Below are 25,847 nucleotides of genomic sequence, written 5' to 3'. Positions count from 1 at the left end.
TATGATGAATGAGATCGATTGGCTATCTTAACGAAAGATGAGAGATTATAATGGGGTCAACAAAATGACCCCCAATGACAACAAAAGAAATGCGACGATAGTTTTGCGGGACAATATTTGTGTGTTCAATTAAAATTCCATTAAATCGAAAGAAAAAAAATCAATTTCTTGTTTACTTACAGTAGTTTCGTCTTCGTGTAGAACTTGATCATATTCCGACATTGCAACGCAAAATATAATAGCGGTGACATCCTCGAAACAATGGATCCATTTCTTTCGTTCCGATCGTTGACCACCAACGTCAAATAGTCTGGATGAAATAAAAAAAAAACGGTTTATTTAACAAACATTCAACGTAACCATTACACACTTGATAGTAACTTACTTAAAGTTAAGATTTTTGAATGAGAAATGAACTTCGACAATACCAGTTGTTTTCACTCGAGTTCGGAGAATATCTTGCTCTGTCGGTTGGTAATCTTTAGCTCCTAGTCTATCCAAATCGTCAAGGAAACTGCAAAAAGAGGAAACATCGGGTTAATATTGAGTGCCGGGATAGTTTAATCAAAATTTCAATAAATATTAACAAAATTGATTTCAGATTTCTGTGGAAGAATTTCCTCCGGGGAAACTAGATTTTCGTGGGAAAAATAAAAACAATTGAGAAAGCAACGTCGTCATTCTTACAATCGTCTTCTAACACAACCTTTTCGGTTCTGATCTTTGATGTAAACGAGCGTATTTTAGTATTTGTGAATGACGATTGACGACCTCTTTCTGCGTAAAATAACATGCAAATTATAAGCATCCGGGATAATCACTGCGTGAAGCATTGATCGTTTTGCGTTTATACACAACATTTTTCGAATTATAAATAAATTGGATTGATTTTCCGGTTCTACAATGAAAATTTTCAATCAAGAGATTCTTTCAAACGTTTCGTGGAAATGACAGTCTCACTAGTTATTTAAGGAAAATGTGGTGTCTGAAAACAGTTGGTGTTGATAAAACATTGGCCATGGAGTTCATCGGACTTTTTCTTACACTATTAAGAACAGCGTATCATGGGTTATTGAAAAGGACGACAATACTCTTTATTTATCAGAATATACGTTAAAAGTAGACACGTTTTAGTTTCATTGATACATTAAAATGCTTTAAACAATTGAAGTAATAGATTTGGATGTTATACCGTGAAACCACTTGCCGTTCCTAGAAGCGTAAGCGTTTTATCAAAATCCAATGAATGACTTGGAAACCATAGCTTAATGATTGAGAGGGCAATAACAATTACTGTGACCTTACAACATTAATGTCTAGATGTCTTTTCGTTTCATGAAAAGCATCCAATGCGGCAGAGTTATTACTACTTCCTTAAATTTTGTGCATTATAATTTGTAAATAATGCACATTATCGATCAACTATCCTAAGAAGGCTATTCTTAACTCGAAAAAATCGACAAGAACATGAAGAGTAATCAAAATTCAATTTACAAGCGGAATCAATAATGCGACATTGCTGTGACAATATTACAAAAACAAAGTCCATTTTTTATGCTATCTAAAATCGTTCATTCACAAAATCATTTTTGTGGAAATGACTGGGTGGATTTGATATTCCTTTTATAAATAAATATAAAAAAAACTGAATTTGTGTAGTCGCCATACATTATTACTTGTATGTCTCGTGTATACGTTCTCTAGAACGCACTAACTGACGACAAACAGTCTAGTCCGATATAGATTAGCTTTTTTCCCATTAATTCGTTATAGTGCATTAGCATGGGTAACATTATAATTTACATCTGAGAACGTGTTTGTTGAACCGACATTAAACTTTCATTATATTTAACTCGACCACTAAATTAAGTGTAATTTGTTATTTACATATCGGATTGTCAGCACATAAAATGATTGACGAAAGGAGCTTGTATTTACCGCTGAAGTGGAAGTAAATTACTGGAGTGTAGTTGTTCCATATTTGGTATTTGTGGAGTGAGGAAAATACATCACAAAGTCAAGCACAAAGTTCGACTTAGACTTTTCGTGTTTTATTAAACTTTTTGATTGCAGATTGGTAAACAGTTAGCGAACACAAACATTAACCTAATATCAATATCGAATCAACTCAGACTCGTATACAGAATTAGAACAACATCGAAAATGTTGGAGAAAACAGAAAATAAATCCACTGAAAAAACACTCGGAATACCAATTGCATTTCATCACTCGGAGCTATGTACAGTCAACATAATGGGAAAAAGTAATTCAACTTTGCATCAATGGATGTTTTGGTGCGCATACCGTGCCATTGTACCTACTCTATTAATTTTAATCAGCTATCATACGACCGTTTAATGTGAGTAATCGCATAATTCGGAACTTCCGTGAACACTTAACACAGAAAACAAAATAAATTATAGTCTGCACAGAAACGTAAAGTCCGTGCAGCCATGGTGCAGACAATGGAATTTTTAATGCAATTGTCATCTCACTTAAATTAGCGCTAAAGCGCCAGTATACTGTAATAATGAAATGATAGAATGCGAATGGTATATAACTGCATTTAATTTTTTCGTTTTTATGAAATGTAAATGAAAATGCATTTTACAATTTATTAACAAATTGAGTTGGTTATAACGAAAATTGATTGAAAAGCATCTTTCGTAACGTAAGCTAAACAAATTATGACATAAAAATGGTTGCACATTAGAAGTAGATAACAAAATAATGCAACTAGAAAATTTATGGGTGCAAACAAATGTTATGCAATCGAATGGAATAACAATAATCGGTTGCGAGCAATTAACCTAACCGTAATTTCCTAGTGGAATGAATATATAAAAGAAATTGAGTAATCGCTGAAAAATTCTTATTCATTGATCGCAATTTTCAAATGATTTCTTTTAATGGCCGCTGAAAGCACAAACACAATTGACCCCGCAGGTTCGTATAGTCTGAGCTTAATCAATGATGTTGATTTATTGTGGATACTAATCATACCATTTATGAAAAAGTGTGAGAGAAATGGCAAACAGACTATGTGCCGATTACGTACCGCATAAGCCCCATCATATGTATTTTACACGTATCTGCTTTTTTAAATTCAATTTTTTAATGGTTTCTAGGAAGGAAAGTACTTGACGCGATACGAAGAGCAACTACAGAAAAAAGGCTGGTGCAGCGAGGTAGTGTTTCTATTCGTATTTTACTCGCCTTCTTATTAAAATATTTCTCATCAAAGGGATATTACATTCACATCAATTTAAACCTTAAATCAGAGATAGAGATGCCAAAGTTCAATGTAAAGTAAAGATATTTCTAAAAGCAAAAGGAGTCTTGGTGGCATGGGAAAAATTATTTAGACTAATGACATTCGAGTTAATATCCAGTTTTCCAGGCCGTCAACGCGTTGACTGCAATAACGATATTAGTCAAGTGTAAAATTACCTCACTAACTCAGACAGAAATTTGTATGTCTCAACGGATTTGCATGTAATCGGTATGGTACATGACACTCATTGGAGCAGGGAATTCGGACAGATTTGAGTGAAGCAAGGAATTCTGTACATAAAGTACATGTATCGACCCTCATCTCCAATCATGCCAAAAATCATTTTCCTTCCGTTTGTCTTTAAAATTGTCAACAAACAATCTTTAAAATGTACCGCAACTTTACGGTACCCGCAAATATATGCAATAGAATCAACAGCCGAAATTGTGTAATCAAATTGTATCCGATAGCCATTAATCGATATTAAAAATGGAAAAAATTTAAGTTCAAGATCACCATCGGCTATGGTGTGACCTTACGATTGCATTTATCGAGTGACGAACAAAACTACAAATTTAAATGACAATGGCTACGATTACAGTCAAGTTTACAATGGTTAGCAAATACCATGGGATGAATAGACTTCGCATGATTTGTATTTTACATTTATGGTAGTTGGTCATAAAGTCTTTCCCAAGCATCTATTAATTTGAATATGGATATTGCCAAATTTCTTAGGCAAATAAGAAGCTTGTGTGGCGATAAAAATGTACAGAAAAAATTTTTGTATTTGAAGAAGGTTAAATTTTGCTACACTACACACATTAAATATTGGAATATCTATTTAGACGTGCCAATGTGTATCACACGGTACCGATTATTAGATAAACATTAGACTTTTCAATATAAATCGTATCTATGGGAAACTTGATTATCATTTAAAGTGCCCTCAACTGACATGACATTACCAGGCAAATACAGAGTAACCTCGCAATTGATTTCAATTGCACGAAGTACGAGTGACAAATATATTGCGTCAGTGCTCAACTTATTGATTTCTTGAACGGAAATTGGGTTAGGTTCTAACATTACTAATTGTATGTCGTGTGTGTGGCCAAGATGACGACTGAAACAACTAAATATGCCAATCGTAAATATTGCACCTCGTTTAACATTTTAATGTCATCCGATTTCCACTGTTTTTGAAAAGAAAGAAAAAAACGCGCGGAATTCGTACGATAGGCAATGGAAAAATTCGGTTTTAGTTTCGAGTTAAAATGATGTAGTCTAGACTAGATCATTCATTGTGAAAGAAAATTAAAGTGTCCGCATTGTTTTTCATTGGATGTGGCTTAAAGCAGCCAGCCACAGATTTTATTGAAGGAAATTTCTATGGAATTTGAGGAAATTGTTGTTTTAAAATACATGTTTCAATGAGATGAAAGTTAGTTCGACATTTTTTGTGGTCTGTAAAGGATTTGTTTAACAAATGAAAATCTAGATTCTTGATATTAGTTTTTAACTCGTCTTGCGGGCGCGTCACTAACGAAAATTTATGAAATAAAAATCTAGATTCTCATTTGTTCAACAAACTTCTTGTGGAATCACTTACCAAAAACCACAACAACTGCCAAATCATAAAACATGTCGAATGTCAATCTTCTCTACCTGCAGGTAAGGAGAGTTCAAGAAGAGTTTTAGGTCCAGTTATATCACCATAATAAGAAATTCGGAAGGATCTAATCTTACACGGCCGAACAGATAAGTGATACATGCTATTCCTATCCCATAAAGAATAATCATCTGTTGTCGATGGCGATGACAGAAATAACCTATAACCTACGGTTATGTGGTCTTACATAGCCAAATTTGTGATAAAACGATGAGAAGTAGAAAAGATGCAATAATATCATACAAACACGTTAAGGAAGTAGCAACAGCCCCTACTCACGTTAAAAAAATTTGGTTCAGATCTCTCGGAGGAATGTCGATTTCGTTTCATTATCGGACACTAAACAATTCTCTAGAACATCATAATTGACAAAAAAATGTTTCTGAGTCGCGCAACGCATTTGAAGTTTACATGAAAACGCATAGAAACGCATGGTAACGCATAGAAACGCATGGTAACGCATAGAAACGCATGCATTTTCGATTGCGTTGCGCGACTCAGAAACAATTCTTTGTCAATTATGATGTTCTAGAGAATTGTTAAGTGTCCGATAATGAAACGAAATCGACATTCCTCCGGAGGATCTGAACCAATTTTTTTTAATGTGAGTAGGGCTGAACACGCGCAGATAGGATGTATGTCATGGGGCTTCACAAAATTTCATGAGTTTTTTTAACTGGAAAATTACAAAAAAATCGGGATTCTTTGTGAAAATATGTTTAAGAAATCTAGGTCCTGGTTATATAGAGGTAGAGACATCCTTGCCGTTTTAAAAGATGGATATTTTTCTGAAATAAAAAAAAAGCCTGAGAAATTAAGGAAATCAGGGAAAATATTTCCACAAAAATAGGTCTGGTGACTGATACGGTATATCATTCTATAAAACTTCGAACAATTGCTGGATGTACGACTACAACGAAATTTAAACTTATTCAATTACTCGTGTTTCAATCGCAACAAATTCTTCAAATCATATCAAAGAATTGGTAAAGACTTTTACAGGTACAAAACGATCTGTGCAAGTCACTTGAAACGCTCTTTTTATTCATGAAATAAAATTATTTTTACATGTAATAAATTTGAAACGTGCTAATATTTACCAACTGTGGGAAATGGTAAATTGTTATAAAATCAGTTGTTTGTGGCGGGGTATTTATAAAATGAAACGATGCGATCTGTCGCTATTTAGTCGGCTTTCGGTTCGTGCGCGGACAATTTTAAAATAATTTTTTCATTCTTCAAAAACTTATTGTTATGATTATTTTTCCAATGTGTAACCGAACATACTCTTCAATGAATGTTTTATATTACCTAAATGCTTAACCGAACATACAACCATAAAATTACATGAATAAAATTCGTTTTCTTTTCGCAAATCAGTGAATATCATCGAAGTGGATAGCACTTTTTTTTCGCTTTATATGAACGAATTGTGTAAACTGTAAAACTGAAATTGTGGATCGAAATTGAAAGTGCCTTTGTATAGTGATTACATGACAAAAAAAAAAGTGTTTATAACTCAAGTTTTGATTGACACGATGCAGTTCGAACCGTATTACATACGTTAAAAATGCCAGTGATACAAAATCAATAATTATATTACCGTTTGGAAAACAATTTAATTAACTTGAGTCTTAGGTATGTAAAATTGTAGCCAATGGAAATAAAAATAAAATTCATCGACAACATTTTACAACTACAATTGCGATTCGTTGGACTGTCATTAAGTCATTTATAGCTCATGGCTAGACCGTTTAGAGATACATAATTAGAGAAAAAAGAATAATTCTCTTCTACTAAGAAGGGCTTGCTTTGCTGACTCAGAATATTCAAAGAGAAAATGTTATGGCGACTCGATCCCTTGATCCCAATTTCAGCATTGTAGGCAAATAGGAAAGAATAAATTTATTTTAGGAAACGATCGAAATTGCAAAAATGCGAACACAATGTCAGATTTCTCAACATAAGTTATGGATCATTTTGAAATGACTGCAAAATTTATCTAATTTTATTTTGCATAAAATTCCATAAATTAGCAAAAAAAAAAAACCGGCACGGCGCTTGTATGACAATGTTACTATAAAGAAACACCTAATAAAGCACAAGCGAATTTCATGTCATTGTTGATATTTCGTATAGAGCGATAAAAGTGGTCAATTTACATATACGTATAGATCATCCAATCGTGTCAAGTAAAATTAGTCTCGTTCGAAGACCACTAAATTTTAGTCTGATTTTATTATTTGATTCGATTTATTATGTGACCCTTTCGAGAAAAGTTCAGAAAAGTGGTAAACAATCTGTTTGCATCGGCGACAATGTTTTTCTGTTTTATAATGAGGAATGCTCAGTCATTTTTTCTCGTTGTTAAATAACAGAATCTTTTATCACTCTGCGCCTGAATATCAGCAATTTCAATTTTCCACAACACCTTTTTCTGTACTAAAATTATTGGCTAACAACCACTCTGTTGACCTCAACCTATTAGTAATATCATCTTGTAAAACCAGTATAACCCTTCCAAAAGAAAAATGCTGAACGTAACTCGAGAGAGAAAAAAATTGTGTGGATGACATAAGCCCAACTGAAATAAATTTAGTTCATTGATGTCATGTACAGTAAAATGAATAAAATTCGTGTTTCGTTTACTTCTTCCATCATACAAGAAAGAAAGACAAAAAAATACCCATACAATGTACATACCTACATACCTAAATGTAATGTTAATTATCTTTAGCTTTCTATAAAACCGAAACAAGTTTTGTACACAATCAAACTCTTTTTAAATGTAATAACACTACTGCAGCGTACAGTTTAGTATTTTGGTTATTTGATGCGGAATGCAGCAGATGATACTTTAAATGTAACAAAAATATGTAACGACCGAGAATTACACAATCACTCAGGGGACATTGTTTCGACGCTAGTAGGTGGCATCATCATATTTGTGTTAACGAACAGCACAAATTATGCTTGGTTGGTTGGTCTATCTTTTTTTCGTATTCAATTAAATTAATTCAAACAAAAAGCACATATTCAGAAAGTGTGTACGGTCTTTTTTCATAGAAAAAAGGCATAAAACGATGGTACTATGAAACGCGAATGTAATAAAGCAGAACTCAACCCTCCCACATGTTTGCTTTGTCGCTCGTTACACATACCTACCATAACTTTATATAAATTATTGCAGGATATTTTCAGAACACGAGATAGTAGAGGCAACATTTCTTTTTTCTCTTTAATAAGTAGACCCATGGGATAGGAAGTATAATTCAGAAGTAAATAGAAATTTCGTTCGTCAGACACAAGCATATCAGAAACATTTAACTTTTAGGCACGGTGTCGAACTATATGCTAGATTGAATGATTCAATGTTCGACAACATTGATTGTTACTCAGAATTCGAGCAATTTCTTTTGGGAAACGTTTACTAATCTCCACGAAAAACAAATTTACGCGAAAAATATTAAGTTAAAAGCTTTGCTATGACTACATTTTATCGGCACCGCAAGCAAACACAAGAGTTCAGCATTGATAAATGCGTACAAAATTGAAAGTCAAATTTAAATGTATTCAAAGTCAACACTTTTCTGATGAGTTTCACAAATAAAAGGGAAGATCTAATTGGATTGAAAAGGTGCAAATTAGAATGAAAAAAAATAATTTTCAAATTGACGAGTTAATCGATAGAAATGACTAGTCATGTGCAAGGTCTATAATTGAAATTGTCGTGTCACAGCAGAAAAAAGAGCGCTAAATGAAAGTGAGTTTAGAACAATGTTTTGTGTCGCTAAACAATTTATTAATTTGAAATATTCATCGAAATTAAAAGTTTTGCCGCAGGTTCAATATTGTCATAACTTTTGAAAGCTTGTGTTAAACTGTTTATATTAAGCAGCGAAGCTAATCATTATAACGAGAATAAAATGCTGTGTAAATATTTAACAGACTCTGAATAAGAATAAATTGGTGTTCACGTGTCATCTGTTCCAATATTATAAAAACCAAACTTGCGTATGAAAAGTTTCTTGACAATAATTTGCCTTCCAGTTACACATGGCTATAAAAGAAAATCAACACAAAGTGGGCCCAAAGTGTTGGGTTGTTTGAGTTTTCGTTTTTGTTTGGTTGGTTGATTGGTTTTCTATGTCGTGAACAATTACATATCATGTTTGTTCACTGGTGATTCCATCGAAATAAATAAAATTTTGCCAATTTAAGAATTTTAAAGCTTTGCTACACATTGCTAGAAAGGAGACTCTATTGGCTCCACTTAGGTTCTTATGTGATATCAATTATGATCTCTACGTCTAAGCCTAGTGTTAATTTGATTATTATCCAATCCACTTTTTGTTGTAAAGTCATTCATACGCACTGGGGCTATGAAAAACATTCCAATTAAATTTTATTTGAATTCAGTTTGCCTTTCTAATTATGGAATTCGACTTTTCGTAGGTCGTAGACTAGACAAATATAAAATTGGTCTTGGAAAGGAACTCTAGGCAATGGAATATTTTGCGTTCATTAGTATACAAAGACAAATTAGCGCGTTTACCGAATATAGACAAAAGCGAAGTGTCACTAATAGATACTAAAATGTGATCAAAATGTTTTTTTTTAATTAGTGGGATCATCTCACAGCAACGTGGACATTTTACTAATTTCATTTACATGATATCGGAGTGTTAATAGAACCTACTTCAATTTTCAGAACAAAAATGGCAGCTCGCGCAACAAATGCACTCGTCAAACGTGCCTCATTTTCATCGGCCGTTAACGTTCTACCAGCAGAGTTAAGTGAAATCGAACCCGATGTCATCAACAATAGAATACACATTGAACATGATTTTGCACCAAAACCATATAGCAGTATTCCCGGTCCGAAAGAATGGCCACTTATTGGAAATTCATGGCGATTTGCACCGATTATTGGTAAGAAAAATATTTTTATCCTACACGAATCGACCGCACAAATCAGCCGAAACTCGAGGCGCATTGTTATTTAATAGTAGGTGAAAGCGCATCATATTAAATTAATATTGGCACTCATTTCACATCGAATGAAATATTGCCACAATGATCTGCAAAAATCGACAGGTCTAGGATTTCGTAACTAATTTTGTAATTCGAGTCTGTTGAATGTTTAACGACTTTTTGATGTAGTTTAAAACGTTGCTGTTCAATCAAGGACTTAATTGAAATAAAGTAACCAAATAAATCTTCCATTCGTCTCTGTGCACAGCGCATGCATGCATATGAAGAGCGTAAAGGTAGTGTGGTGATATAAAACCGTCTAAGCATACACACTTGCCGTTAAAGTTCAAACCCAGGCTATAGATAATTATAGCAGCGGTTTTTCAATGTCGATTTACATCCACCTACCATACCATTAGCTACTCCTTGAATAATTGATTCATAAAATATCTTCGAATGAGTCATTGAATCAATTAAAACAATAATGTCGTAACAGCAGACGGTATCACGATGTATTGAAATTGCTGAGTTCACATTCTACTATCATTTTTGTCGATTCGGTTGATATTCTAACACGAATTGAATTTAAACAAAGGAATTGAGAAAGCTTCGGTGATATAGGTATCCTTCGACAGTTAAAATTTTGGATTATCAAGCGCCACAAACAGAAACTGAATTATTGAATAGACGTCGCGCTCTTATATTTTATTGTTAAAAAAAAGTGGTTTAGTGAACCGGTTACAATATTGATAAAATAATGATAAATGTTGATATCTTTCTGAACACGCAATCGTCGTGCTGTCATACCTTATCATATTTTAGAGCGTACATTACACAATGTTCCCACAAAAAAAAATGAGAACAAATAAGAACGAAATTTTTATGTCAAAAATATACACAGAACTTCTACGAAACCAACCCATTTTCGTCGATATTAGCAAAGAAATTATTGATTTTCTCGTTCGTCCAACAAATTCTATATTTATTGTTCTAAATAAATTCACCGACTCAGGCATTGAATAAATAATACCGATCAACGGATATAATCGGTAAATATTTGACGCGCCAAATATTTGCCCGAATTTATTTTATTTTATAATTATCGAGACGGACAGAGGAGTGAAAAAAAAAAACCTGAACAAAACGTCGATAATGCTTATAAAATAGGATCATTACAACATATTCTAACAAATACAACCATTTCATAATAGCTGATCGATCAGCTATTTGCTCATTGATTAGCAAAAAAATTACTGGCGCAAAACAAAAATGTTTTTTCATACTGAACACCTAGCCACAAATATTTTAAATACACAAAGCTGTTCAATGACAGAGTGTTAATATGGGAATGCGAGCAATGTAATTGCTGTTGCACAATGTAAATAAAAAATAAAATAAAAATAAACTTCCTCGACTGATGATCGCCCTGTTTAATATGAACTATTATAACAACAATCAACAAAACAACAAAAGACGAGTGACATAACTTCCATATTCTTTACTCGCAGCATGTACGAAGAAAAACGTTTTTTTTCGAAGATCTTAACTCTTTGCCTCATTTCTCAAGATCATCATCTGAACGACAACAAAAAAAAAAACGAATTTAACCTTAACATACCGATCGTACGCAATATACCCGATATATCTATCTACGTAATCGTCTCAATTAGCTTTCATTTCTCTTTCTCTGAAGATCGAGATGTCTGGAGAAGTGTCTGTGTCTGCAAGTTGTAATTCACCAGACGAATAATGTTGTTTAGTCATTGTCTAATTTATTGAAAAAAATTTATCTAAAAGATTCGAATTTGTTGTTTTTTTTTGCATGAAAGGAATTGCAATCATTAGACTTCAACGGCAAGAGCTTTTTTTGTGGTTGTATTTGATTCTGTTACACCTGTAATGTTGTTGTTGGTATAGGTGATTGTTTTGTTCATTCACTCGTTAAAGTGAAATGTTTTGAATGAATCATAAGCAAAACTCTTTGTTTCTATTGTAGTACCTGCACCTGTTTTGTTACATTTCGCACAATTATGGCACACATTCATTGCATGGTTCTTTTATATTAATTTCATTTTAATCTATTCAACCATCCATCAAAACATGAAGCATTAGTAGAAATTCGAATTCCGAAATACTTAGCAGGGCAGAAATGTATATGAAAACATGTATATACATCACCTTAACATAGGTTACTTGAATGGACGAAAAACAGGTCATGAACGCTAATTACGAATATAAAAAACAAATCATTCGTCAAGTAGAATCGTTGATTATTCATCAATTAAAAAATGTTGTTTTTTATCAATTGAATAATTAATTTAATTGAAGGAATCAGTGAGCCAATCACATTTGACTGTTGTAAGGAAATACGTTTCAATTCAAACGGTGAAACATCATAGCACACACAATCTAGATCTATTTGGCTACACTAAATAAGTTTCTTTGACCCCTTAATATTACGCAATTTATCATAACCCTACCTCCTGGTAAAACAAAATTGAGTGAATGTAATTCGACTACCACCGCACAATATCAAATAAAAGTGTAGCTGAAACAGTAAAGTAGATATGCATGCTTAAAGGTATAAGAACGAACTTTTACGTTCAAAAAAATCAATTTGAATATCAACATTGTGTCCGCATAACATCCCTTTGTATAGTCAATTTATAACAAAATAATCGTTTTGGTCACAGAAAAGCTTAAAGACATTATTTACTGGTACGTTGGCTACGACGCCATTGAACGAAGCGTTGAATTTCAACGAAGCGTTATTGTACACTGTGAATCTCAATGAAATGTGTATGAATTTCATGGAACGACAACAGAAACGCAAAATGGTCCATTTTTACCTTTGTGTTCCGAGTCTTTATGGATCTCAACAAACAATTTAGAGAAATGCAAAGAACGAAACAATTAAAAATGCGAAATGTAAAAAAGATTTCTTTATTGCCGTCATTCACCTGGTAACAGACTAACTAACTGTTCGCAAACAAGCATCTGAGAATTATTTTTTTCTTTTGTACACTATGTGCCAGCTCAAAGGAATAAAGATAAATCAAATGCAAAAATGTTGCTAATTAATTTCTACATCTGCGAGACATTAAAATTGAATTCATAAAATGGTTTTTTCTGTACACAGACACAAAGACGCTAAACATTTCTATTTGTCTTACGTAATGAAAAAAATGTATAAACTAGTAAAGGCGTTAACTATGTTCCATTAATAAAACGGTCATACTCGCTAAAACAGAGATATAGAGAGAAAAAAAACACGTATGAAATTACACCACTTACGAATCAATAAAATGCCTGTAATCGTGTCTAGAAAAAGCGCCTGTATAATTGAATTAACACTAGGCTGAAATATTAAACAACAAAAAATCATAATTTTATGCAGAGTACTTTGGAAAACCATTAAGAGCGGTGTGTGTCTGCAAGCTAAATTTCTGATCTGACTCGGTACAGACACAAAATTTTTACTTTAATTCAGCAATTTATAAGAAGAAAAAAAAAAGTTTGGTATTTGTGCACTGTGCACGACGTATCTTCGCCGTAATAACGATAAAATGATTTTCATGTTGTACTTAAGCGAGTAACTGCACATTTATAGTGAATCTATTACCAAATAGTTGTTATCGCGACAGCAGTTGTTACTTATTTCGCAAGAGATTTTTCCAATTACATTTCACAAATATTTTTCGCAAATACTAAAGATCAGACCTGATGTATGTGCTTTATGATAGCGAGAGGTATGAATGAAGTAAGTGGGTATCTGCTTTTTAAGTAGTACAGTAAAAGGCGCACGTAACACCATACCGCTGTCCTAGTTATTCTAACATATTTTATGTTACACGTAAATATAATTTGTATTTTAAGTAAAAATGGTTACAAAAGTTACATAATTTTCAATTTCTATTCGCATAGATTGCTCATGCGTTTAAGACTTTGGGTTTTGTTTCATATACAAAAATCTTATGTCATCATAATGCCATGATTGTCAATTTCTTTTCAAAATGAACAGCCAACATTGTTAATATAGGCCAATTAAAATATTACGATCCGAAAAAGTGTCACGCACCATGTAAACATTAAAAACTATTTTTTTTTTGTGGGGCGTAATAAGTTGCATAATTTGAATGTTAATTTTGCGATAAGTCATTTCAACGAAAGTGTTCTTGATCAGGTTTTGCAAAAAATAAAAATAAAGCGAACTGGGTGAGCAATTTCGCTTCCATTCTTTTTCTTTAATCCGCAGTTCATTGTAACGAATCGAATTTGCATACAATCTAATTCAGAGATTCAGAGAGATGTAACATGAGAAATAAAGGTGCGCATTACTCGTGCATTACTCATTTTTTATTAAATTGTTTTAAATGATGGCTGAACCATCTTGACAAAAATATTTATTTTATTCATCCGTTACATAAATGAAATTATTTCTGATGTTGTGCTTATTGAAAGTAAATTGCACTAACATAGGTGTCACCTGTTGAATATTGCAACATATTATATGTATGTTACAAGAGAAGAACCAACTATTTATGGGAATCTTTAATTCATTATTCATCTTTACGACATACTTTAACGATGTAATTTTAAAGCTCGTTTAATGCTATGGCAGTAATTTCGTTCGAGTTTGTATGCTTTCTTAAATGGATTCTTACGAGCGAAAACGCGTCAGCGGTTAACGAGTACATTACTCTCGCGGAGCGCGTTCTTACTTTGGTATGTCAATCAATATTCAACACTAAATTCTTTTCTATTCTTCCAAAACAGGACAATATCGGATACAAGATCTCGACAAAGTGATGAACTCATTGCAGAAACAGTATGGAAAAATTGCCAAAGTCGGTGGTCTGATTGGACATCCGGATTTATTGTTTGTATTCGACGGTGACGAAATACGCAAAGTTTTTAAGCGCGAGGAAGTCTTGCCACATAGGTAAATGATCAGTGTACTACACAACGCATTAACATTGTTCAATATTTAATCATCTTAATGTTTATCGTAGACCTTCAATGCCGTCATTACATCACTACAAGTCACATCTTCGCAAAGAATTTTTCGGTGATACGGCCGGCGTCATTGGAGTGTAATGATATTTCTTAAAGTAACTAATATTTTCAAAACAGACCAATGACCTAACGAATTTTGTATTTTTTTCTTATTTTTGAAAAGGTTTTTCAGTATATCGGAAAACTGAACCGTTTTCGTTAGTCTTTGTCGTTGTATACTGGACTGGTAGGGTATTGGGTTAAAACTTTCCAGTCATTTTGTCGATAATTTTTTTTTTTTTTTTCTTAAAAGCATTTCATGTTCAGATCTAAGCATTTTCATGTTTTTTTTTTTTACTTCTTTCATGTATGCTGTCGTGATTCGCTCTAAAAGACTGTTAAACGTTGTGCAATCGGTATATTACGATACAAAGTTCGTCTTCAATGCAATTTATATCGCTCCATTTTATACACTTTTGATGACATATAAAAAAAGGGGAACAGGGACCGTTTGTTGGGCGTTATGTCAAACAATTTTTTATATCCATCAAGGCAATTTCAATATTTTTATCGACGAAAAATGTTTTAAGTTATTGCATCTTATCTCTTTCAAAGGTTTCGATGGTTTTATATTTATTGTGTTCAGACGACGTTTATAAGTGTCTATCCGATTTGCTTTTAAGTAGCAAACATGTAAAATGAACACAATTTTTGATTTGAAGACACGTTGACAAGTGACGATGGCCTTTTATTATCTTGGAAAATTTTCGTTTTTTTTTTCGAATAAAAGAAATCTCGTAAATTTGATTCACACTTTTTAATAAAAATGTGTCCTTGAAATGTTTACTGTGTCGCTACATCCGAAGAGTATATTGTTCTCTACACGTCTTGACGCCATAATCTCTTCGAATTCAACAAACACAATAAACTTGTCCTTACAAAACGTTAAAATTGACGAAAGCAATAAATTTCAACTTAGGAACGATTCTTCTTTCCCATTCCCATTTCGATCGTTTGAACGGAAAAAGGGATCGAAATTTGAATTTTTTGTCAAATATAATTCATCACGGAAAGGAAAAGAAGAAAGGAAACTGAAACGGCACACATCAATAACTAAAGAAAAGAGAGAAGGAATAAATGGACAAATAGACAGTAAATAGCACAGACACGTACATTCACTATCACGAAAAATTTGTATGTAGTACAGTACAACGAAAATTAAATGTTGAGAAAATGTGTCCGAATCAAATAAATATTTCCAAATGCTAACGTTTATCTATAACCGTACAGACATGGTGAAAAATGGGATACATTTCGGGCTCAAGTTCAACATGTTATGTTACAGCCGTCAACAGCACGAAAGTACATTGGACCGTTAAATGAAATTGCAAACGATTTTATGGACAGGTTGGGCAGACACTTATTTCATTTGATTTTTTTTGATTTTTTGTTGTTGTTAAATTGTGCAATTGCAAGTCGGTGAATGTTAATTGAATTTTGAACGAATTTAGAGTACACGAAATGCGAGATGAAAACAACGAGTTACCAGGTGATTTTCTGCACGAACTGTACAAATGGGCGTTGGAGTGTAAGCAAATGTCTTTTTGTTGTTTTTATTTTTGTGTTCGTTCGATGACGTTATTATGATAGTAAAATTTAATTAACCTAGCGGTTGGACGTGTGGCTTTGGACACGCGATTGGGTTGTGTAAGCAGAGAAGGAAATGACGAATCGAAGCGTATTATTGATGCAATCAATACGTTTTTCTGGACCGTTGCTGAAGTGGAATTACGTATGCCCGTATGGAGATTCTATAAAACAAAAGCTTATCGAAATTACATCGGAGCGCTGGACAGTTTTCGAGAGTAAATTTTTTTTGTTTTTGCGATTTTTCGTGGGCAATTTAATTTTACCTATTGGTTTGTCTATAACAGACTCTGCATGAAACACATCGATATCGCAATGGAGAACATGAAAAGGGATAAGGAGAAATATCGGGACGAAGAACACATTTCAATAATTGAACGGATTGTTGATAAAACTGGTGATCCGAAGATAGCGGCTGTTTTAGCTTTGGACTTGTTCTTAGTTGGTGTTGACACGGTAAGGCATTCGAATGTTCCGTTAACTGAACAGATTTTATTACAATTTCCTATTCAGACATCAGTAGCAGTTACGTCAACAATCTATCAATTGAGTCAGAATCCCGAAAAACAGGAAATGCTCTTCAAAGAACTGCAAGGAATTTTACCCGATCATAATGCACCGATTGATACAAAAATTTTGGAGAGGATGCCGTTTCTGCGAGCATGTATTAAGGAGACCCTAAGGTAACAGTTAGAATTTGGAAAAAAAATCATCGAATTACTTGACCATCAACGGATGTCGTTTTTAGAATGTATCCGGTTGTCATCGGAAACGGAAGAAACCTTCAATCGGATGCTGTGATAGGCGGATACAACGTTCCTAAAGGCGTAAGAAATGTTCATTTTGTACTCAGAATAGAATGATGCCATTCTGTGTTTACTTGCAGACTCATGTCATTTTTCCACACTTGGTTGTATCGAATTTGGAAGAGTATTTTCCCGAGCCACAAAGATTCTTGCCGGAACGATGGATTAAGCGAGGTGAAGTTGGTAAGTAAACTTTCGAGAATCGAGAAAAATGGGCTCCGAATAGCGACTCCAATTTCTGTCTTTCTTTTTACAAACTCAAGCTGATGTAGCACTCTGTCCACATGCTGGCCAAAAAATCCATCCGTTCGTGAGTCTACCATTCGGTTATGGCAGACGAATGTGCATTGGCCGTCGTTTCGCCGAAAATGAACTTAACATAATCATCGCAAAGGTTTCTATCCCCAGGTTATTATTGCTAATCATCGACTTTACACCAAATTTCTTTCAGCTTTTTAGAAAATACCAAATTGAGTACAACTATGGGAAACTTACGTACAAAGTAAGTCCGACATACATACCGGAACAACCGCTAAAATTTAAACTAACTGAACGACAGCAATAAGCATATTTACGATAAGGAATGTGTAATGAGTATGCGTTCGTAAAATTGTACGGTTTTACCTATCAGATAACCGATACAATGTAAATATTGTATAGAAACCAATTTATAGGAATAATAAACGAAAAAAAAAATGAAGAAAAAAAAGAGTTCAAATCAATGCTGTAAAACAGACAGTAAGTTAACGAGGGGCTACTCACTATTTTGCGGAATCATTAAGTTGATATTCGTTGCTTCTTGAGAAACATTCTTGAACTCCGTTGTCCTGCCAGAGTCGTTTCATTGCTGCTAGTAGATCTTCGGAAAACGGCTCTGTGTCATGCATTCTCTGGCACACATCGAATACCATTTTAGCGTCACTCTGCGGAAATATAATTACAATCAGTTGGGCAAAATGGATGATCAATCAAAAATTTACAATTCGATAAATGGAGATCAAACACATCGGGTCGTGTTGCTGATCAAAAAAAAAAACCGAGTCAACTTTGGCTGTGGCGTTTTGGAAAATGATTTTTTTTTTTCAAATTTCCATCGTTGTGCTCTTTGTAATGTAAAATCAAATCGCGTTTAAAGCGACAATTTGTTATTGAAATAAATTCTTTACAATCTGAGTGAAATATGAAAGTAACCATTGACAATGTCGCACAAGCATAAAATTGTATGCTAAGAAATGATTTGAATTTCGCTTTTTTTTCTAATGTTCGTGTATAATTATGACAAAATTATTTAGTCAAAAGTTTGTATTCTGTACGTAACCGAACGCAGTTAAAAAGCAATCAATCATATAGTACAAAGTCAAAGTTCAAAAGCATTAAAACATTCCACTACATTCATTGACTACATACATGACTTCATCTTTATAAAATACAATTTGAAGGGAGCTATGCTGCTTATTTAACATAATTCGTTATATGTACGTGTTCGTTCCATTTGTCCGGAATACTAAACACATCGTTTGTAAGTGGAAAGCGCAACGAACTCATATTATATGTTATGTGCTTAAATAAAATTAGAAAAAAAACTGGAAAATTTAAATCTGATGATATGTTAAGTACCGCATACGCCGAGGTGGGTTTAACACACTCATCAATTTTAATTGTATCAATGAAAAAGAAATCTTTTGAAATTACTAACTTAAGAAAATCGAAAAGCTTAGAATTTTACTGGCTTTTTGTGAAGCTTTCAGAATCGTTTATAGCATCGTTGTCTGTCGAATATTTGAGTAAATCTGTGGATATCGTCACTGCTGAATTTAATGTACATTGCTCGGCACCGCAGACTATATTTTCAATACAAGTCATGAAAAGTTGAAGCTTCATTTGTGGTCAAGGTTAGACTGAAAAAGAAAACTTTATTTTCGATTCGAAATCCATCAACCTATTACCTTGATCATCAAATCAACCTTAAACTATTTATCCGATTCAACACATGGACAAATTATTTCTCGAAAATTGTCTTCGAAATTTCGCAAATTCAACGGAATTCGATACATACAACTGCAACACTCATTATTAGTTATGTCTTAGAAGGCACGAAAGGTCACCAGAACTTATCTTTGACGAAATATTTTCTTTAAATTTTTTGATTTTTTAGAACTTTCTTGATTTTTTAAGAAAACTCTTTTCGAGAATTTCGTGAAAGTTTTCAAGAAAACTCCAGAAAGTAATTCAAGGTTACTCAAAGCCAACAGGTCCCACTTTTTCCAGAACGGAAGCAGATACGAAGTTATCATCGAAAATATATCGAGGGATTCTTTTGAAAAACAGCCTAATGAAATCGGACGCATTTTCTAGTGGAATGTGTGGCTAGTGGGAGGTGATCCGAAACCTCTTACAGAAATTTCTCCAGTTACACTAGCCGTAAAAGGTCGTGTGTGGTGTCATTAGACACGAATAGGGACTTATTGGTTTTAAAATTCATCCGTATGAAATATGTGCAGTTTTAATTTTCAACCTAAGTCGTGTGATTACCTTTTTAATGACACCCCACACGACTTTGTACGGCTTGTGTAACTGGAGAAACTTTTGTAAGTGGTAATTTTCGGCTTTTGATAACCTTTCACCAGCCACAGCCACCAGCTTCGAAGAATTTTTTTGACAGTGGTTTTGGCTTCTAGGGTCAAATACCTTCCTAGGCACATATAAAAAAGTCCACTGGAAAATGCGTCCGATTTCGGTAGGCTGTTTTTCAAAAGAATCCCTCATTATTTTTTCACACAAATTTAGGCTACAACTTAGCATTGTGTCGATTCGTCTTAAGAGACATGGATACTCAGCTGAAATTACAGTCTACATTTGGGCGTTCCGTATCATATTTTTGCTATATTTTTACTCTCAGAGACTTACGACAACAACCACCACAAATGTGTTAGTTTTCAACAAAGAATAGATTGGTTTGTGACCGTTTAACCAACTGCCACAAGTAAATCTGTTTTTTGTTGAAAGATAACACAAATCTGGTAGCTATTGTTGTCTTATATTTTTCCAAACAGATTTTTGTAGAAAAAATATCAGCGAAAATACAGTACTTGAAAAACGCCCTAATGGAGTCTTTTCAACAAAGTATTCATTCCTCTTAAATGTGTGGGAGGTCAGTAATTCGTTCAAAGGGGTTCTTTAAAATGTAAAAGTTAACGATACCAGTTCAGATGACATACTAAAATGCTTTATTGTAAAGTCGTCGATGCTGTTATGCGGAACATTAAAGCTTAATATGAAAAAATATGAAGAATTCAAAAGCACAGAAGATAAAGAATGAAAAAAAAACTTTGAATTCGTTGAACCTGTTAAATGTTTACCAATGGCAAACAAAACCGTCATCCAACTAAAACGTATTCTCTTCTTATGTGTTATGCCATACCATGAATACTATGTCCATTTTTCTACATTTATTTTGAATGAAATTGTTTACAATTGAAGCGAGTGAAGCTTTGTTAGAGTCATTCAATTTAGTCGACTTTTTTGTTTGTTAGCATTAGCACCAGTTCTCTGTCTCTTCTTCTATTGTCCTTAAAAAAACGTATTTCGTTTGAATTGTAACGCGATTTAATTCAGACGACGTTTTTGTCCATAATAATCTACCGAAAATGATTTTTTTGCTTGCACAAAGCACATTGCAAACAATTGTGTGAGCGGCACTGGATATGCTATTTCAGTGTAGAATTTTCATTAAAATTATTACCAGACATATGATAGCCATAAGACAAACAGAACAGAAAATATTAATAGACAAACATATACGAAACATTCAATTGTGTCTGCGCGCTACAATGTTAAGAACTGTAACATTGTGTTTGCAGAGTTGTTGATAAAATAAACTTCTTTTGAACAACTGCGTTATCGCAATATATATGAACTATGGAGGAACATCCAATGTCATTCTTCTTATGTGTATAGACACACAACTTGCACATCTTACAAGAAATAAACTAATTTGCGTTGCATTTGTACATTTTGTATATTGAATTTTATTGCTCTCGGATAACAAACGCTTAATGGACTACTTGCAAGAAAATCGAATAAAAACGAAGATAAATTCAAATCGCAAATGCTCCTGATTGTATGTGAGTACAGCAATATTATTCACAATCAGTGTACACCATACAGTATCTAATGATGTACCGGAAATTGGAAAAAAAATCACAGGAAATTAATTAATTGAATTTTGCTATATATGCATGGAAAATGGATGAGAGAGACAGAATATACAATTCGTCAAAGTTCAAATTAATTTTCATTTTATGGATGCCAAAGTTTAGTGGAAATTTACAAAGGAACAAGCAATAAAATCCATCGCTCGGCGTTAATATCTATAGCGACAGATATGTCTGTCGAGGCAATACTTGCGTATATATGTGTATGCAACGTGAATAATGTTGGGTTCGGTAAATGACTGCGACATTTCATGTGTATCAGGATAAAGCGTGGATGTTACGTAAATTATAAATGACATTGTATTATATAGAGAATACACAGAAAAAAAATGATATTATTTACCAGCTCTGTGGTTTTTTAGTTATATAGTCGCCCCCCGCTCTCTCATACCGAGCTAATATTTTATGAATTTTACCGCAGAAAATAAACATCAAATGGGTTTTTTTCTCGTGTATACCCAGTGATATTTACACTGCACCACCACAATTCATATTTTTAAATATTAAAATGAATTTATCATGGAGGATGGGAGAGATGATTAAAAACTCTAATTCGTTTTTAATTTACTGTGTAGGTATCAAATAGCCGATCGGTGATTATTATTCACAGTATAAACCACTAGCTCTTTACAGTAAACCACAGACTCGTTAGTGTAATACGATCGTCGGTTCTTCCATTCAGAAACAATATTTTTCAACCTATCATTTTCCAAATAACTTACCTCTCTTTCATTGTTCCCATATTGAATACTTAAATTTGGCATAGCTCTTAAAATTGCAACTAGTGATTGTATTGTGTTGCTATATACCACAGGTCGATATTGTTTAAAGTCTTCAGACGTGAAGCCACTTTCGTGAATGATTCTAAAAAAAATATAAAATGGAAAAGAATTGAATAGAAAATTGAATGGATTCGTTTTTATTATTCATGAAAATATTTATATTCCACTAGAGGTTTTTGAATGTTTTTTCGAGGAGTAGATTGCCACTTTTTTATATATATAGACAAAGACGTACACAATCTGACATAATACAGTCTTGCGGTAATGCTGGTGATGATATTCTTCACTCCGAATGCTTTTGGGTGCATTTCCAACTCTTACATTATTAAAACATGAAGAACAATTTCCATGATTACATTTTATCTGGGAACAGTGGGTATGGTAGGACATTATAAAATGATTCAATTTAATTCGGTGTAGTCGAAGCTTTTCAAAAATTTAATTAATTTTATGAGTGGGGAGATGTAGGTCGGCTGGAAGGCTTATAAAATATTATCGTCAGCAGCGTCCAGGGCTTATTTCAGGGTAATTCATACGCTGACAGGACTTATGTTGGAAAATTCTGGAAAACTCTGAAAATTCCGAAAAAATTCAATTTTTTTCAGAATTTTTCCTAATTTTTTTCCCGAATTTTTCGGAATTTTCAGATTGTTTCAGATTGACCCCTGTCAGCGCCTGACTTGACTACAAAAAAAAATCACCGGAAAACCATTAAATGGACGAGAATCTGACGTAAAAGTTTGAACACATCTCGAATAGTGCGCGCGGGACGAAGTTTCCGGATCATAACTCAATTTGTCGGCGCATTCTTTTTGTCAAATATATATTAATCAATGAAAAAAATGTACACGGCATTGGTTTGGTGATTGGTGTATCATCATACTACTTCAGTGACAGGTGGTATAGATATGATTATCACACATCACCATCATACTGTTTGACGCGATGACTGAAACGTTGCCTATATTTAAAAACGTACGCCGAAACACAACATATGTCGATTTATTTATTCTGGCTATTTTTGGATGCGAGATTATAAGTGGTTGTATCAAATTCTGGTAAAGAAAGGTGCGCTTCGTAATGTTTAACAGTAAATTTATTATACGATTTATTAATAACCATTGTCGCTTGCTTCTAACGTATGAATTGGAGCTGGAGAACGTTTAATTGCAAAGGTACTTGTCGGTTGTTTGCTGATACGCTCGAATGACTGAAAAACCTTTGTAAGCAGCAGACCAAATAAAATCAATAAATTAGAAAAGGGAATCATGTTGAGGCTATTGTCCCCGTCAAAATTCTAATTTGTTGATTCGTACACGAGGCACTATGGAAAAAAGGGGGCGCAACTTCCATTAATTTTAGACTTTCGGAAGTATGACACACGGCATACGCGAATATTTTACGGAATATTAGTAGCAACTAATGACTAAGGAAGTTCTTTTCGCAATCGAGTAACATACTTTAGATAATGTGCTCATATTTCGCCCTACAAAAATACGAACTTCAATCACGACTCAACATTTTAGCGTACAAATCGATAAAAGCCTAAATATTGCCATTGATCGCGTGATAAGATTACTTTTTCCTATAGATGAATTATTATAATGAGGAAAATATACTCGTCTGTTATATGGCCCGGTTTTTTTTTATATGCTCGAGTTGTGAGTTGTGTGGTTCGTACCGTTTTTGGGGGTATAAACGAGCTATTTTGGAATGTTGTGATTTTCTTAAATTAGACGGAAAATTAATTATTTGAATAATACACGGAATGTCGTTGTAACTGGGTAGAAATGTAACGGAGAATTTAATTAACGCAATTCCTCCGTCCTCACTCACGTGCCTTATTAAAATTAAAAAGGACCAAGACTCTAGTAAATTGTGTGTTATCTGAAGGTTGCGCGTAAGAATAAAGTTGACGTAATGGTATAATGAAATATCAAAAGATTTTAGTTGTACATCTACGAATGACGTCAGAATTAAATTTAGTTCGGAGTGAAAGAAGCCGAGAAAAGATAATGTGGAAAATATCCATCTACAAATTCGATTTAAAGATTTAGAGCGGAAAGTTTACGATATTATAGCCGATCAAGTATGGAATTGATGGAACATTAAAGTGGACTTGGGATTCATCTTCTTGAAAGGAAAATTATTTTTGTTCATTCTAAACGATTAGCAGAGACATTTATTGACACCAAAATATACTCACTTCATTTGTTTAACAATTGTACTCTTTCCGGATTCACCAGCACCTGAAAGTATAACATAACATACATTATCATCCATGTATTGACGTCAACATATCAAAGAGTTTTTCATTTCGCTCCAGATTATACTCAAAATTATTGCCAACTAAAAATTGAAAGAATTACACCGAACGGAAACCGGCAAATAATGAAATTAATTTCCAAAGAAAAAACCATCATTCAAATCCCATAATCTATAAAAACCGTCCATATTCAACACCTCCTTTCAGCCACATTGTGTAATTAATAATATTACTTCCACGTAGAACATTTTCCAATATTTTATAATCAATTTCTCGATCGATTATCGAAAGAGAAACAGAAAATAAATTTTCGAGCATGTGATAATGTAAGTGTTGTTATATATAGAGCGTATGTAAGTAGAGGATCCCGAGAGAAAATATTTATTTTATGTTGAATTGAATTCGAACACATTGTTTACATAAAACGGTTTTTCATTGGCCCTGAGCAAACTTCTTATTAAGATAAAAAAAAAAGTTTCCTCCAGCTGGTTTCTGTGAGCAAACACACACTGCTATCTTTTTCCATTTTTCTTGTGTACGCAAACGAGACGAATAGGATTTTACTACACAAAAAAAGACTCGTGTTAAGACTTTCCATATGCAATTCTAACATTCGAACACAAGAAAAACGAAATGAATCAAAAGACTGTACAGAGATAAGAAGGAATAATTAAATGTAAGCCGAGACGATTCTGGCTTCTAGCGTTCACTTCGCATGGTAAGTGGAAAGTGTGGAAAAATAAATGTTTTATTCATAAAGGTGAGCCTACATTGGTCGTTTTTGCTAAAATTCCATTCATGATATACATAGAAAAACCGTGTAATATATATACATCTTGTTCATGCATCACGACCTCCGGAATATTTTTAAACCAAACATTTTGATTATTTCTTTAAACGTTCTAAGTTTAGATTATTGTTTATATTTATTTTGTACTTTTTTCAGTGTGTTTTATCGAGATAAAGTGTGGTTTTCTCTTTAATACAATTTATATATTAGAATCACTCCGGTCTATATGATACGTTTTCTTTCTTCTTCTTTTAAGTGTATATGAAAGCACTTTCAGTAATTATAATGTGGAGTGTTTATGGTTTTGGAAAATTAAAAAAAACGTAGACTGTCCGTTAAGAATGATTACCATAATATTGCTTTAGCAGTTAGATAAATAACGTTGACATTCTGGATCTGATTTTTCGTCTGTATCAAAGGAAATATT

The 25,847-nt window shown here is 33.3% G+C and overlaps 2 protein-coding genes across 6 annotated transcripts in view; one reads left to right on the top strand and one right to left on the bottom strand.

Annotated features, from left to right (window-relative positions):
• Positions 1-25,847, bottom strand: part of LOC119073873 (G protein alpha o subunit) — a 40,467-nt gene that overhangs the window by 5,871 nt on the left and 8,749 nt on the right. For all 5 annotated transcript variants that reach the window (XM_037179744.1, XM_037179749.1, XM_037179746.1 and 2 more), the window contains 5 exons: positions 24,571-24,613; positions 22,305-22,446; positions 18,131-18,291; positions 386-514; positions 181-310 (listed from right to left, as the gene is read on the bottom strand). In XM_037179744.1, coding sequence (XP_037035639.1) covers positions 181-310; positions 386-514; positions 18,131-18,291; positions 22,305-22,446; positions 24,571-24,613 — 605 coding nt within the window. The remainder of the gene's footprint in view (positions 1-180; positions 311-385; positions 515-18,130; positions 18,292-22,304; positions 22,447-24,570; positions 24,614-25,847) is intronic.
• LOC119073848 (probable cytochrome P450 49a1) lies at positions 6,124-18,068 on the top strand. The gene is made up of 13 exons (XM_037179690.1): positions 6,124-6,584; positions 9,658-9,878; positions 14,697-14,862; positions 14,933-15,013; positions 16,206-16,322; positions 16,427-16,503; positions 16,585-16,780; positions 16,850-17,018; positions 17,076-17,245; positions 17,311-17,389; positions 17,449-17,551; positions 17,632-17,762; positions 17,820-18,068. The coding sequence occupies exons 2-13, from the start codon at positions 9,665-9,667 to the stop codon at positions 17,931-17,933; spliced, it is 1,617 nt and encodes a 538-aa protein (XP_037035585.1). The 5' UTR covers positions 6,124-6,584; positions 9,658-9,664; the 3' UTR covers positions 17,934-18,068.

This window comes from Bradysia coprophila, unplaced genomic scaffold (genome assembly GCF_014529535.1).
Source record: "Bradysia coprophila strain Holo2 unplaced genomic scaffold, BU_Bcop_v1 contig_138, whole genome shotgun sequence".
NCBI lineage: Eukaryota > Metazoa > Arthropoda > Insecta > Diptera > Sciaridae > Bradysia > Bradysia coprophila.
This window is presented reverse-complemented; position numbering and strand designations above follow the sequence as displayed.

Bases quoted from the DNA above. Each gene is read 5' to 3' on its own strand.
- LOC119073848 (XM_037179690.1), top strand. From the start codon at position 9,665: ATGGCAGCTCGCGCAACAAATGCACTCGTCAAACGTGCCTCATTTTCA. The intron at 17,552-17,631 runs GTAAGTAAACTT...TACAAACTCAAG, and splicing joins GATTAAGCGAGGTGAAGTTG to CTGATGTAGCACTCTGTCCA. The intron at 17,763-17,819 runs GTTTCTATCCCC...AATTTCTTTCAG, and splicing joins TTAACATAATCATCGCAAAG to CTTTTTAGAAAATACCAAAT.